The sequence below is a fragment of the Pelodiscus sinensis genome, chromosome 2 (assembly GCF_052426305.1).
Source record: "Pelodiscus sinensis isolate ZL-2025 chromosome 2, ASM5242630v1, whole genome shotgun sequence".
In the NCBI taxonomy this organism is placed as follows: Eukaryota; Metazoa; Chordata; order Testudines; family Trionychidae; genus Pelodiscus; species Pelodiscus sinensis.
In genome coordinates this window covers 114,371,882-114,385,777 of record NC_143053.1, presented here as the reverse complement: position 1 = coordinate 114,385,777, position 13,896 = coordinate 114,371,882, and the positions used below count along the sequence as shown (strand labels likewise).

The window sequence follows — 13,896 nt, the reverse complement described above, 5'->3', positions numbered from 1 at the left end:
TTAATGTATTTTTTAAATATATAGATTAGGACAGATTTTTAGATCAAACAAACTATATGTTGTCCTTCTAGAAACTGATAATGTTCAACTAAAGAAACAGAAGTACTAACATAAAACAGAATTTACCTGTAAATAGCCATAGATTAGATAAAAAATAAAAACTCCAGAAACACAAATAAAAAACTGAGTGGGTTTGTTAAATCTGCTGAGATTCATGCCAAGAACTAGTACATCATCTACTGATTTGATATGAGGAGACATGGCTTGCGACGTTGAAGGTACACTTATTGAAATATATTTCCTTGAGGAGTTGAATTTCAGATCCATGATTCCTAGTTCGCCGCATTTGGGGCCACTGGAATCTTCTTTTTCTTCCTCTCTCTCTTTGTGTCCTTTGTTAGGAAGTTGAAAGAAACCCTAAAAGTGAGAGAGGCCACACAAGTATGTAATTCCAGACTTAACAATATCAGAATATGACATTTAATAAAATTGCTTCACACAAAATTGCACATGGAAATATTTTCCAACTCAATGTCAATACATAATGAGAATGCCTAGATATCACAACAGCACAGTACATGTACATTGTGTCTCCATTTGATATGATGGTGGTTCTCAAACTTTTGTACTAGTGACCCCTTTCACACAATATGCTACTGACCAGCCCCCGCCCCAAATTAGAACTCTTTTAAAATCCATTTACCATCATTATAAATGCTTGAGATAAAGCAGGATTTCAGGTGGAGGGTGACAGCTTAAGGACCCTTCCCCATGTAATAACCTCACAACCTCCAAAGTGGTTCTGACTACAAGTTTGAGAACACTTGATCTTCTAATGCAAAAGGAAGAATCAGCAACAGCATTGTGGCATTACTGCTAAGCATGAGTACTTTATACAAAGACTTGGTCTACATTTGAAAACTCTGTTGGTACATCCCTGATTAACATAACAATGCTGATATAACTACATTTACGCTGGGAGTTAAATTGATGGAAGAATGCTTCTGTTGACCTAGCTAGTTTGGGGAGATGGTGTTTCTGTGCTGACAAAAAAACCTCTGTCAGTGTAGACTGTGTACACACTATGTGGCTATGCCAGTATAGCCTCCATAATGTAGACACATACAGAAACTGAAAACCCAAGTCTGACTTTTTATTGGTATATTCTGTTTCTCTTCTGAAATGTATAAAAAGTTAACACCCCCTTAAAATATTTCAAAACAGTTTGTTTAAAGCGGGGATTGGCCCGTTTACTGCAGGGGTGGGCAAATACTCACCTGTCGGTCGGAACCTGTTCTCTAGGGTTAGCCTCTGTTGCTATATTACTTGCACCTCTGCAGGTACAGGCAAATGCATCTCCTGTTGATCATGGATTGCTATTGCAGGCCAATGGAAGCTGCAGGAAGGTGTGTCCCAGTCCATGCTGCTTCCTGTTGCTGTTCTCAGCCATTGAAAGCTATCTGTGGCCAACAGGTGTTGCAATCGCCCGTACCTGCCGAGGCACAAGTATAGCAGCAGCCCACCAGTGGCTAACCCTGGTGAACCGATGCTGTTTTATTGCCCACCCCTATTCTATTACACAGGGAAAGCAATGGTGCACAAACTCATCACATCAGTATCATGGTGGTATGGTTAAGCATGAACCCTTGGCACAGGTCCAAACCCAGCCTGGTTATACCAATATTCTCAGGCATGAAAACAAAATATATTGTAATGAGACAATCCTATTGCTGAAATCATGCTGAAAGTACTAGTGCAGAGGTGCTATGATTATGGCCAGTCTACTCTATTTGCATGGCAAGGTACACCATAATCAACGTATCAATATCTACATGCAGAACCTAACTGTAAAATTGGAAAGGATTCTCCCCACTCCTCTTTGTTTCCATCTCCACTTTTGCTTGAGGCTGGTAAGTCTCCTGGCCAGAGCCTGCCTCTGGTACTCCAGCCCCTCACTTCCCCAACCTTCTGTCCCCCACTCCTACCCCGCTACTCCACATATCCAAACCCTTCTCCCAGATCTGGCAACCTAATCTCTTGCCCGAGATCACCCAAACTCCTTCTCAATCCCTATTCTCTCTCTTGCATCCCAATATCTTACCCCAAGCTCCCTCCTGCACCCAACCTCCATCCCAGACACCGCACCTCCTCCATTAACAACATGGAAGAGTGCAACCCTCCACCACTTTCCAAGATCTTGGCATGGCCCCCCCCATCAAAAATTATTGCCCACCCCGGCTATTATATGCAGAAAAACAATTGTGACATAGGTGGGCCATGAAGTTTTTATCACATGCTGGCAGAAGGGGCTCAAAAAGTAAAAGACTGAGAACCACTGGTAGAACACAAACAGTATACATATAGTATCAGAGGAGTAGCCGTGTTAGTCTGAATCTGCAAAAGCAGTGAGGAGTCCTGTGGCACCTTATAGACTAACTGAAGTGTTGGAGCATAAGCTTTCATGGGCAAAGATGAAGTGGGTCTTTGCCCACGAAAGCTTATGCTCCAACACTTCAGAATACGTATAGATGACTACGATTTTTAAAGGAAAACTTTGCAAGAAAACACGCTGTCTGGCAGAATTTCTTTTATAAATAGTTAAGTTTTGAATTCTTCTCTTTTGTTTTACCTTTAATTGTTTCTGTTCTTTAATATTTGTCTACCACATAACTGATTTTGCAAAATTTAAATTGACTCTTGTATGTAAAAGGTAGTGTGCTAAGACTGCCAAAGAACTTGGTTTCATAATACTTTAAGTTAAAATGACTGATTAAGGTTTAGATAAGCAGGACCTACCAGCGTTTGCCAACATAAACTGAGCTCCAATAATTCTTTGGAACCTAACTCCAAAACACAACTCAAGATCAAAGCTGCTTGGATATTCTGCATGATCATTCTGTGCAGAAATTGAAGCCACAGACTAGAAGAGTCTCACTGTCCACTGGGAAGAGACTGCCTGCTTTACCAGGAGTGGAGGGCCCTGTAGGCTTTGCATGTGTATTCTGTTGATCAACCGCTAATAAATTCAAATTAAGGATATTACTCTGTAAAGGCTCTTTCGCTGGGAAAAGATCTGGTCACCTTGCAGAGGGTACACACCAAGATCAGAAATAATAGGGTAGGTGCCCTACACTGCGCAGGTAACAATGCGAGATATCACAACTTTAGTATGGCTTTTGATACTGTCTCATATGCTCTTATATTTCCCTAGTTTGTTTATAGCCTATGAACCTACTATAAAGCAGGTACACAACACAACTCATTGGAAAATTGTACCCAGGAGTAATCATCAAATGGTTCATAGTCAAGCAAGAGGTGGGGTCCTGCAGAGACCTGCCCTGAGTTGGGCTCTATGCAATAACTTCATAAATGATTTGGATAATGGCATAAAGCAGTGTTTCACAAATTATGTTCTGCGGAACCCTGGGGTTCCATGAAGTAAAAATAGGGGTTCCACAAGTTATTGTAATAGAATGAAATTTTCATTCATTTATGAATTTTATTGAAAACAATTTTAATTTGTTTGCCACGGTAAGTCTCTCTCTGTAATGCCAGCTTAGCCAAAGAGTGGGGATGCTGATGTCACTACTGAGCGCTGCATGCGCAGTCATTCAGGGATTCCGCAAAATTCTTTTGAGTTCAAAAGGGTTCCGTATCCAAATAAAACTGGGAGACACTGGTGTAGAGCGTACACACATATATGGCTGCGTCTACACTGGCCCCTTTTCCGAAAGGGGCATGCTAATTTTAAACTTCAGAATAGGGAAGTCCGCGGGGGATTTAAATATCCCCCCGCGGGATTTAAATAAAGATGTCCGCCGCTTTTTTCCGGCTTGTAGAAAAGCTGGAAAAGAGCATCTAGACTGGCCCGATCCTCCGGAATAAAGCCCTATTCCGGAGGATCGGGCCAGTCTAGACGCTCTTTTCCGGCTAGATCCTCCGGAATAGGGCTTTATTACGGAGGATCGGGCCAGTCTAGACGCTCTTTTCCGGCTTTTCTACAAGCCAGAATAAAGCGGCGGACATCTTTATTTAAATCCCGCGGGGGATATTTAAATCCCCCACGGATTTCCCTATTCTGAAGTTTAAAATTAGCATGCCCCTTTCGGAAAAGGGGCCAGTGTAGACGCAGCCATAAAGTTAGCAGATAATACTAAGCAGGCAGAAGATGCAAGACCATTGTAGGAAAGGGCTGGAATTAAAACTTATCTTGACCAACTGGAGAAATGGTCTGAAATACTGAATTTCCTCTTGTGTAAGGACAAAATGCAAAATACTAGACTTAAGAACAAACAGAAAATGGGAAGTGACTGCCTAGAAAGAAGTACTTCAGGAAAGGATCTTGGGGTTATAGCGGATCATGAGGATATAGATCACAAACTAATTAAGTCACCAATATAATACTACTGCAAAAGTTCAGACAGTTCTGGACATCATAGTTCAGGAAAGATGTGGATGAAGTGGAGAAAGTCAAGAGGAGAGCAACAAAAATTACAAAGTCAAGAAAACATGACTTACAAAGAAAGATTGAAAAACTGAATTTGTTTAGTCTGGGGATGAGAATAATGAGTGGGGAGGTAACAGTCTTCAAGTATGGGTAACACATTGTTCTTATACAAAGTTAATCAGTTACCCTAACTGGTTAAATGTTATGTTAACCTAACGTTTAACTGGTTAACCAGGGTCCGGGGTGGGGGGGTCTGCTTTAGCCTGGCTGGAGAAACCCCATGCACCACACTGGGGCTGCTGTAGGCTCCTGGCTCCCAGCCCCTGCCAGAGGAGTAGATCACACACACACAGTCATCTCAGGATGAGAGCAGCCCCTGTCCGCAGTGGGACCCATGTGGGGCTAGAGCAGCCGCCTGCCCACAGAAGGCAGGAAGCTGCTTCAGTCCCCACTGGTTAATATTTCACATCTCCACTAAGGACAGGAAAAGAAATAATGGACTTAAATTGAAAAAAAAGATTTAGATTGAATATTAGGAAAAACTTCCTAACTGAATGAATAGTTAAGCACTGAACACTTTACCTAGAGATTGTAAAATCTTTGTCACTGGAGGTGTTTAAGAACAGGCTAGACAAACACCTGTTAGAAATAATCTAGAACAGTGTTTCCCAATTTTATTAGGCCATGGAACCCTTTTAAACTCGAAAGAATTTTGCGGAACCCCTAATAACAGTCTAATATATGGAGCTGAAAAAGTAGACCACAAATAAGTAAGGATAATAATAAATAAATGCTAAACAAGGTCATGAGATCAACATTTAGTTTAATTGCACACATTTAAAAACAAAAATCACATCATCTTATTTTTTAAACCATAAAATGTTATTGTAATGGAATTTTCTCGCAGAACCCTTATTTTCACTTCATGGAACCCCAGGGTTCCGAAGAACACCATTTGGGAAACACTGGTCTAGAATACTTTGGCCAGCCTCAGAATAGGGACTAGACTAGATAACCTATTAAGATCTCTTCCAGTCCTACATTTCCATTGACTGAAAATATGTGCATAGCCCCTTTCTCAGCAAGAATAGTAGCAGCCAAACTAATCCTCTATGATCCAGTTGTGGGGAAAGAGGAAGAGTTAAACCAGGTGGGATGTGATATGCCCAGGTGGATCCTGGATCCTCAACTAATTCAAAAGGTCCAATTTTCCATTCATGTCGCTTTTCCCTAAATCTCTCAAGAAGCAATTTGTGGACTACACAAATGTCTACTTCTATACAGAAAACTTTCTTTTTGGTCCCATCCAAACAGAGGTATGACTAAGCACACCTGCCGCTGCTATTCAGGCACGTACAATACAATATTATAAAGGATCAGAACAAGCATGATTTTGCTGTAGAAGAATTTCAGAAGTCCAGGGGAATCTCATACTACCTATAGAAGGGAGGGATAGCTCAGCAGTTTGAGCATTGGCCTGCTAAACCCAGGGTTGTGAGCTCAATCCTTAAGAGGGCCATTTAGGGATCTGGGGCAAATCTGTCAGGGATGGTATTCGGTCCTGCTGTGAGAGCAGAAGACTGGACTGGATGACCTCTCAAGGTCCCTTCCAGCTCTATGAGATGGTATAATGTTTATAACAATAAAGAAACGACACTGTTTGGCTATTGCAAGAACCCTGAAATTAGGTCAAAAGTAGTAAACAGAAGGAGCTGATCTAAAAACATTTTATTTTCTCATAATTTAAGACTATGTTTTTGATACTGAGCTTGGATTAAAAGATACAACTATTTTAAAATAGTGTATAATAAGCAATGTTAGTACCTGGATAGAGCAAACTTTGGTGAAGGATTCCAGAGTAACAGTGAGAGTGTTTGTTTCACTCATAGTATTATTTCAGACAACTGTGTAAAATTTGCTTTTCCGCATTGTTTTCTTGAGAACATGTTATCCTAAAGGAATATTTTATAATGCCTAACATTGAGCTGAGAAACTATAAATGATGTAAAAATTTTAAAACTTAAATTCACCAAATACTATAATAGACAGAACTTTTCTGAAATATATTGCTCTGATAGCATGCACAACTGCTTTTCTTAACGAAATAGCAATGATGTCATTCTCCATCATTTACTCAAAATACTCAAAGTAACTGATCCACCTTATGTATTAAGGAGCAACCGAACTGCAATTTAACAAATGCCACTTTCAAGTTTAAGAGCCACCATTACTCCTGAGGGAATCCTGCACCCCAGAATTCATGTCCCCCGCAGATTTCTTTGCTTCTCTACAGAAAAATTATTTCTGATAAGAAGCTGCAAGAATGGTCATGCACCTCTCCCCAGGAGAGATGTATAAGTGTAACTGTGTACGCTCGTCGGTTAATGTTCACAGTTACATGCAAGCTCCCAATAAACATGGGGAGCTGCCCCCTCATGCTGCTGCCTCTGATAAAGTGCTAGCAGCGCGGGGTTGGAGGGTGGGGAAGGAGCAGGAACCAGTACACACAGGGAGCTGCTCTGCACATAACAGCTGACATTTTCAATAGCTACACAGATACTTGAACACATTTTAACTTCCCTACTTCCCAGCAGCACTGGCATATCATTTTGAGTGCCCAGAGCACTGAGCAGCAAAGTAAATCAGTGGGGTGAGGTAGGGCAGATGACAGGTTGTGGTTACCTCAGACAGTGGCTCTTACTTTGAGAGGCTCTTTGATCTTTCTTACTGAACCAACTGTATTGACCTTCATGGTCTCTTTTGACCCTATGATTCTTTTGGCAAGACAGACAAGCTTTTAAGCTACTTAGAGCTCTTCTTCACATCTAGGTTCAAGAAGAGTTATAGAAGTTGATTTAACACACACAAAATCTCACCCACTATCTCTCTCAAATTCTGGGACCAACATGGCTACAATAAAACTGCATTAAAAGGACACTGCAACTTAATATTTAGGCTAAGGCTACACAGCTCTTGTGTATGAATATACTAGTCCCATGAGCAACATAAATTACACAGGCTCAAGTACTAGTGTGCACAGAGCTATGTTTGTGGGTGAGCTTTTCCTGTCAAAATAGTTAACCCCACAGATATAGCTATTGCTACTCATTGGGAACAGGATGGGTTAATTATGTCAATGGAAGTGTTTTCCCCATTAATCATAGAATCATAGAATACTAGGACTGGAAGGGACCTCGAGAGGTCATCGAGTCCAGTCCCCTGCCCTCATGGCAGGACCAAAAACGGTCTAGACCATCCCTGATAGACATTTATCTAACCTACTCTTAAATAGCTCCAGAGATGGGGATTCTACAACCTCCCTGGGCAATTTATTCCAGTGTTTGACCACCCTGACAGTCAGGAACTTTTTACTAATGTCCAACCTAAACCTCCCTTGCTGCAGTTTAAGCCCATTGCTTCTTGTTCTATCCCCAGAGGCCAAGATGAACAAGTTTTCTCCTTCCTCCTTATGACACCCTTTTAGATATCTGAAAACTGCTACCATGTCCCCCCTCAATCTTCTCTTTTCTAAACTAAACAAACACAATTCCTTCAGCCTTCTCTTATAGGTCATGTTCTCTAGACCTTTAAACATTCTTGTTGCTCTTCTCTGGGCCCTCTCCAATTTCTCCACATCTTTCTTGAAATGCGGTGCCCAGAACTGGACACAATACTCCAACTGAGGCCTAACCAGCGCAGAGTAGAGCGGAAGAATGACTTCTCGTGTCTTGCTCACAACACACCTGTTAATACATCCCAGAATCATGTTTGCTTTCTTTGCAACAGCATCAAACTGCTGACTCATATTTAACTTGTGGTCCACTATAACCCCTAGATCCCTTTCTGCCGTACTCCTTCCCAGACCGTCATTTCCCATTCTGTATGTGTGAAACTGATAGTTCTTTCCTAAGTGAAGCACTTTGCATTTGTCTTTATTAAACTATATCCTATTTATCTCAGACCATTTCTCCAATTGGTCCAGGTCATTTCGAATTATGACCCTATCCTCCAGATTAGTCACAATCCCTCCCATCTTGGTATCATCTGCAAATTTAATAAGCGCTAAACCAATATCTAAATCGTTAATGAAGATATTGAACAGAGCCAGTCCCAAAACAGACCCCTGCGGAAGCCCACTTGTTATGCCTTTCCAGCAGGATTGTGAACCATTAATAACTACTCTGAGTATGGTTATCCAGCCAGTTATGCACCCACCTTATAGTAGCCCCATCTAAATTGTATTTACCTAGTTTATTGATAAGAATATAATGTGAGACCGTATCAAAACTTACTAAAGTCTAGGTATACCACATCCACCGCTTCTCCCTTATCCACAGGACTCGTTATCCTATTAAAGAAAGCTATCAGATTGGTTTGACATGATTTGTTCTTTACAAATCCATGCTGGCTGTTCCCTATCACCTTGCCACTTTCCAAGTGTTTACAGATGATTTCCTTAATTACTTGCTCCATTATCTTCTCTGGCACAGAAGTTAAACTAACTGGTCTGTAGTTTCCTGGTTGTTCTTATTTCCCTTTTTTATAGATGGGCACTATATTTGCCCTTTTCCAGTCCTCTGGAATCTCTCCTGTCCCCCAAGATTTTCCAAAGATGATAGCTAGAGGCTCAGATACCTCCTCTATCAGCTCCTTGAGTATTCCAGGATGCATTTCATTAGCACAGAACTAGATGCTGCCCAGATGTAGCCTTAGTCAATTACAGAGAAAAAAGTAGTGGCAAGTAATACACTTGCTCCTGAGTCACCTCCTGTCTAGGTATGTTTCAAGTCACGTGTTCCTCATTTTTTCAAAACGTTTTTCTCTTCCTGGCTGCTGTGTGACCGATGGACACAGAGCCCAAGAGACTTCACTTTGGAGGGGAACAGCGAAACGAATATGCAATGTGGAGTCAAACCCTGCAAGCGCGCCAGGGAGGGAACAAAAACCGCACCCCCGCTGCTCGGCCTGGGGCGGGGCCCTGTCACAGGCAGCAGGTGAAACCTTCGCAGAAGGGGGGGGGGGGGCGACGTCTCCACCGTGACACGCCCACTCCCACCGCACGCGCGTGCACCCCGGGTAGGGGCAGAGCAGCCTCGCCCCGGCCCTACGCCCGCTGCGGGGCGCGTCACCTGGCAACGCTGCTGCGGGACCCCGCGAGGCGGGGAAGCCCCAGGGCCCCTCCTGGGAGCAAGCGGCGCCTGCGCAGAGAGTGTCCGCCCCGCCCAGCGCAGCCCCCGGGGCCCAGCCTCGCTTACGGACCCCGCTGCCGGGCCCGGCCCACGTCGCCTTCCGGGAAGCGGCCCCGCCCCGCCCGCGCCGAGGGAGCCGGTACCTGCTCCCGCCGCGGGGGTGCGGGATGGGGGGCGCGGCGGCCGCTCTGCTCTTCCTGCGCCCGCCGCCGCCGTTCCCGTCCCCGGGCGGCGCCGAAGATGGCGGGGGGAGGGGAGGAACAGTTCAATGTGCGAGCGCCGAGCGCATCGAGTCACTCGGAGCTCCGCCTGCTCGGCGCTCTGCGCCCGGCCCTGGGCCCGTGTCATTGTCCTCTCCCCTCCCCGGCAGGCGCAGGGAAGAGCCTCCACGGGGACCCAGGCGTGGAGCCACCTCGCCCCTCCCCCCCACACCCAACGGGACCCCCCCCCCCAGCAGTGGGACCCCTAGAGAGGAATCCCCCAGGGCAGGAGACCACCACACACCTATAAGAGGGGTCCCCTACAACAGGGCCACTCAACCCTGTGGCCCCTCTTTGCAGTTTGGGTTCAGGTGGGGGCTCAACAGGTGGCCTGCAGCTGGGATCGTTTGAACATGGTCTCCACTGGGAGCAGGCTCCACAATGGCTGCTTCTCCCAGGCGGGGTCAGTGCTGCCAGGTGTCTGGTTTTCTACGGGACAGTCTGGTATTTGTGTCCTCTGTCCGGTTGAAAAATTCAGAAAATACCGGACATGTGCAATGTCCGGTATTTTCTGAATTTCCAGCTAAGTGCTGGACGGAAGCCTGGCGAGGGAGCAACTGGGGGGCAGGGCCATGATTGGCGCTGGGAGCCTGTGGTCGTGTGCAAAAGCTGGGTGGGGCGGGGGCAGTGGCCGGGACTCCCAGCCACTCCCCTGCCCGACTTCTGCACACAACCAGAGGCTCCCAGCGCCAATCGTGGCCCCGCCTCTCATCTGGGAGCTTTTGTTTGCATGCAGAAGGCCGGCGGGGAGAGTGGCTCCCAGCCACTTCCCCTGCCCCTGCCCCTGTCCAGCTTCTACTAGCAACTAGAGGGATTTCCTGCCAGGGACACGGCCTGTTGGACTCTGGCTGTGTCCAGTGTCTGCACTCCCCTTCCCCGCCAGCTCTGCTTCCTGCCCCCCTTCCTCTAGCCCTCCCCCGCTCCGATCCCCCCCCAGCTCTGCTTCCTGCCCCTTCCCTCTTCCTCCCGGCCAGCCCTACCCCCTCCTGGCTGGTCCCTCTTCCCTCCCCCTCCCACAATCAAGTGTGTTTGGGGGCGGGGTGAGCATTGAAAGAGGCAAGTGGACGGGCTGGCTGGAACAGACAGGTGTAGGGTGTTTGGGTGTTTCTAGCCCTCAGGGAGGAGGTGGTGGGAGAGTCAGGGCATTGTGGGAAGTGCTGGCTGCTTAGCCTTGTGGTGATTAGTTCACACTGGCCACCTTTGGGTCCAGCGCCTTGGTTTAAGGCTTAATCTTTGTATTCATGCCCATCACTGTGAAATAAGCTATTTGCATATATATGTAACCACACTTAAGTTGTGGCCCTCAGCTTGTGCTGTGAGTATCATTGTGGCCCCGGGGCTTCCAAAGTTAAGCAGCTCTACCATAGAAGAAACACTCCATATGGGGAAACCCCCTCTGACTCTTACAGGGGAGTGCCCTAGCAATGTACCTGGACACTCAGCCTGGTGGGTGGCTGATTCCCACAGTATTATCACACTTGCTCCAACTGTGCCTCTATACAGGCAACCCCATGTATTAGGGAGATTAGGGTGGTTCACCTGTTGTTGTTTTTTCAAAGGAGATACACCGCCTTGTATAATCACAGTCTACGTCTACTCTGCAGGCTTCTTGTGCAAGAACTGTTTTGGGCAAGAGTTCTTGCACAAAAGGTCTTGTGCAAGAGCGTGTCTACACTGCCATATGCTTTTGCGCAAAAGATGTGCTTTTGTGCAAGAGCATCCATGGCGGTGTGGACGTTCTCTTGTGCAAGAAAGCTTTGATGGCCATTTTAGCCATAGGGGTTTCTTGCACAAGGACCCCCTGTTACCCATCCACACTGCCTTCTTGCACAAGGGGAGAGGAATAACTCTTGCGCCAGAAACCCTCTTTTCTAATGCTTTACTGTATATTTATTTGCACAAGAACACGTGTACAGTGTAGACGCTCTGCAAGTTTTTGCACAAGAAGAGCTGTTCATGCGCAAAAAGCCTGCAGTGTAGATGTGGTCACAGGCTGAGTTCAGCTCATTGTCATGAGTCCAGGTAAATATATATGATGGGCAGGCCTAGCATGTTTTACCTCACCTAGTTAGGCATTGAATTTACAAACACCAGTCTTATAAGCAATCAATTACATGAACCATTTTTCCCAGCAGATGGGGCACAGGGAGAATCCCATAACAAAAATGATGTTATGAGGAGCAAGCTGACAGCCTGGTTCTTTCAGTGCACTGGAAATTGTTATGGTGTGCAGGATGAGAATTTTGCAATGCCAGGCACCATACTGCAAGTTATGCACTGTATGTAACTTTAAGGTGTTCACTTTTATGAATTTTCAATCTCCAGTTCATAAAATGGAGGTTCTGCTTTAAAACTACTGCTATATCATGTTTCCTTCTCTAGACTAGCATTTGCATATAGCTATTGTAAATAGATGTTCTGGTGGCAAAGACATACTCTTAGCATAGGTGCACCTCAGCTCAATTCTCTCATACAATATAAGTAGGTATAATTCTGCAACTATATTAAGAAAAAGGTCTAGTTTAAGCTCAGATTTTGCTAGTATTTTAGCCAAGACCAACCTCAATTTAGCTACTTTTCCTAGAAAAATGGTGGGTGAGATACTATCTTTTTTTGGGCCATCTGTGAGCCAAAGACAATCTTTCAACCTCCCTGAAGCTCTTCAGGTCACCAACAGAAGATAATCCAATAAAAATATTACCTCGCCACCTTGTTTCATAACCCAAAACCAACATGGCTGCTAAAAGTCAAGTTTGCCATGCTCATTACCTGAGATGTATTGGTGGAGGAGGAAAGACCCTCCAGCTGTAGCTTTTGAAAGCTAATGAAGACTAGATTATATCTCCTGATTAAAAAGTTGTGTCAACATAACTTCGTATATCACTAAACCAGTTAGTCAACACTTTGATCTCATCTTGTATCCCTTTTCTTCTTTTTGTTTGGCTTTAAACTATGAGATACTGATTGTGAAAATAGGTCTTTGCTTTGTGTAATTATGTTGTGGATGCCACTGGAAATAAATAATATCTCTGAGACCCCCATGGAGCTTTGAAGGTGAGTATGAGGGAAAGTGTTAAGTTACTTACTACCTAACTGCCACAGGCTCAGCTGTTTTTCAGTAAGGTAGTGTTTTGTTATGATAATCCCCCTTGAGATTTGAATGTATTGAAAAGGATTCTATTACAAATAATAGATCACCAACATAAGGCTGTTTTTATAAAAGTTACAAGAGGTAATTAGCTGTTCAAAAAGCATCAGTCTTCCAGGTATTACATGAACAAAAAAAAAAGGGGGGGAGGGTGGATGCAGACAAAAACTCTGAAAAGCAATTTAATGAAGGCACTGAAAGGCAACCAAATGAGCACATACATTTGAGGATACAGCAACAATAACAAAACAACAGATAAATACCTGCTTAGAAGAATGACCTTTGTCACAAAAAAGCAAAACATGATAGAAACACTTTCACAGGGAAATATGGATTAGATAGAATTACTTGAAAATTAATATACAATGTAAATATTAACAATCCATATCAAGATGTCATTTTGCATCAGGTCTGTGACAATGTACTACTTTATCTTAAAACGAAACAAAGCTGGTTCTCACTGGCTGAAAGAAAGAGATATTGCAAGTTACACAATAGGTACTTTGAGGCTGAAGTTGAGCTATGCCAAATGTAAAGGATTAGCTCCAGAAAGCATGCCAGGGGAAAAAAGTTCGTAAAAGACAAGCCTGTCTTGTGCATAGGTTAAAAGGAACCAGGGAGTTAAAGAGAATACAAGGTAGTTTTGGTGTTATTATGATCAATACAATGTTTTTTAACTAGTGGTGTTTCCAACGTTATTAATACTTTACAGAAGGGAGTCCTAAAAATGTAATGAATAGTTATCCCTAACCATTCAAAACACAATCCTAAAATTGACTTGAAAAATCATGAGATTTAAAAATAATACATTCTGGATTTTTATTTATTCTCTGATGTTAGCGCATTTGGGGG

General features: G+C 44.1%; 1 protein-coding gene across 3 annotated transcripts in view; it reads right to left on the bottom strand.

Annotated features, from left to right (window-relative positions):
* SLC35B3 (solute carrier family 35 member B3) overlaps positions 1-9,905 on the bottom strand; it is a 35,973-nt gene extending 26,068 nt beyond the window's left edge. Inside the window, exons 1-2 of one of the 3 annotated variants that reach the window (XM_075921276.2) lie at positions 9,780-9,905; positions 127-417 (exon numbers count right to left, since the gene is read on the bottom strand). In XM_075921276.2, coding sequence (XP_075777391.1) covers positions 127-327 — 201 coding nt within the window. In that variant the 5' untranslated portion in view covers positions 328-417; positions 9,780-9,905. Of the gene's footprint in view, positions 1-126; positions 418-9,576; positions 9,596-9,706 lie in introns of those variants that run through there. The other 2 variants (XM_075921277.2, XM_075921279.2) reach the window with 2 other exon arrangements.
* Between the last annotated feature and the right edge of the window lie 3,991 nt (positions 9,906-13,896).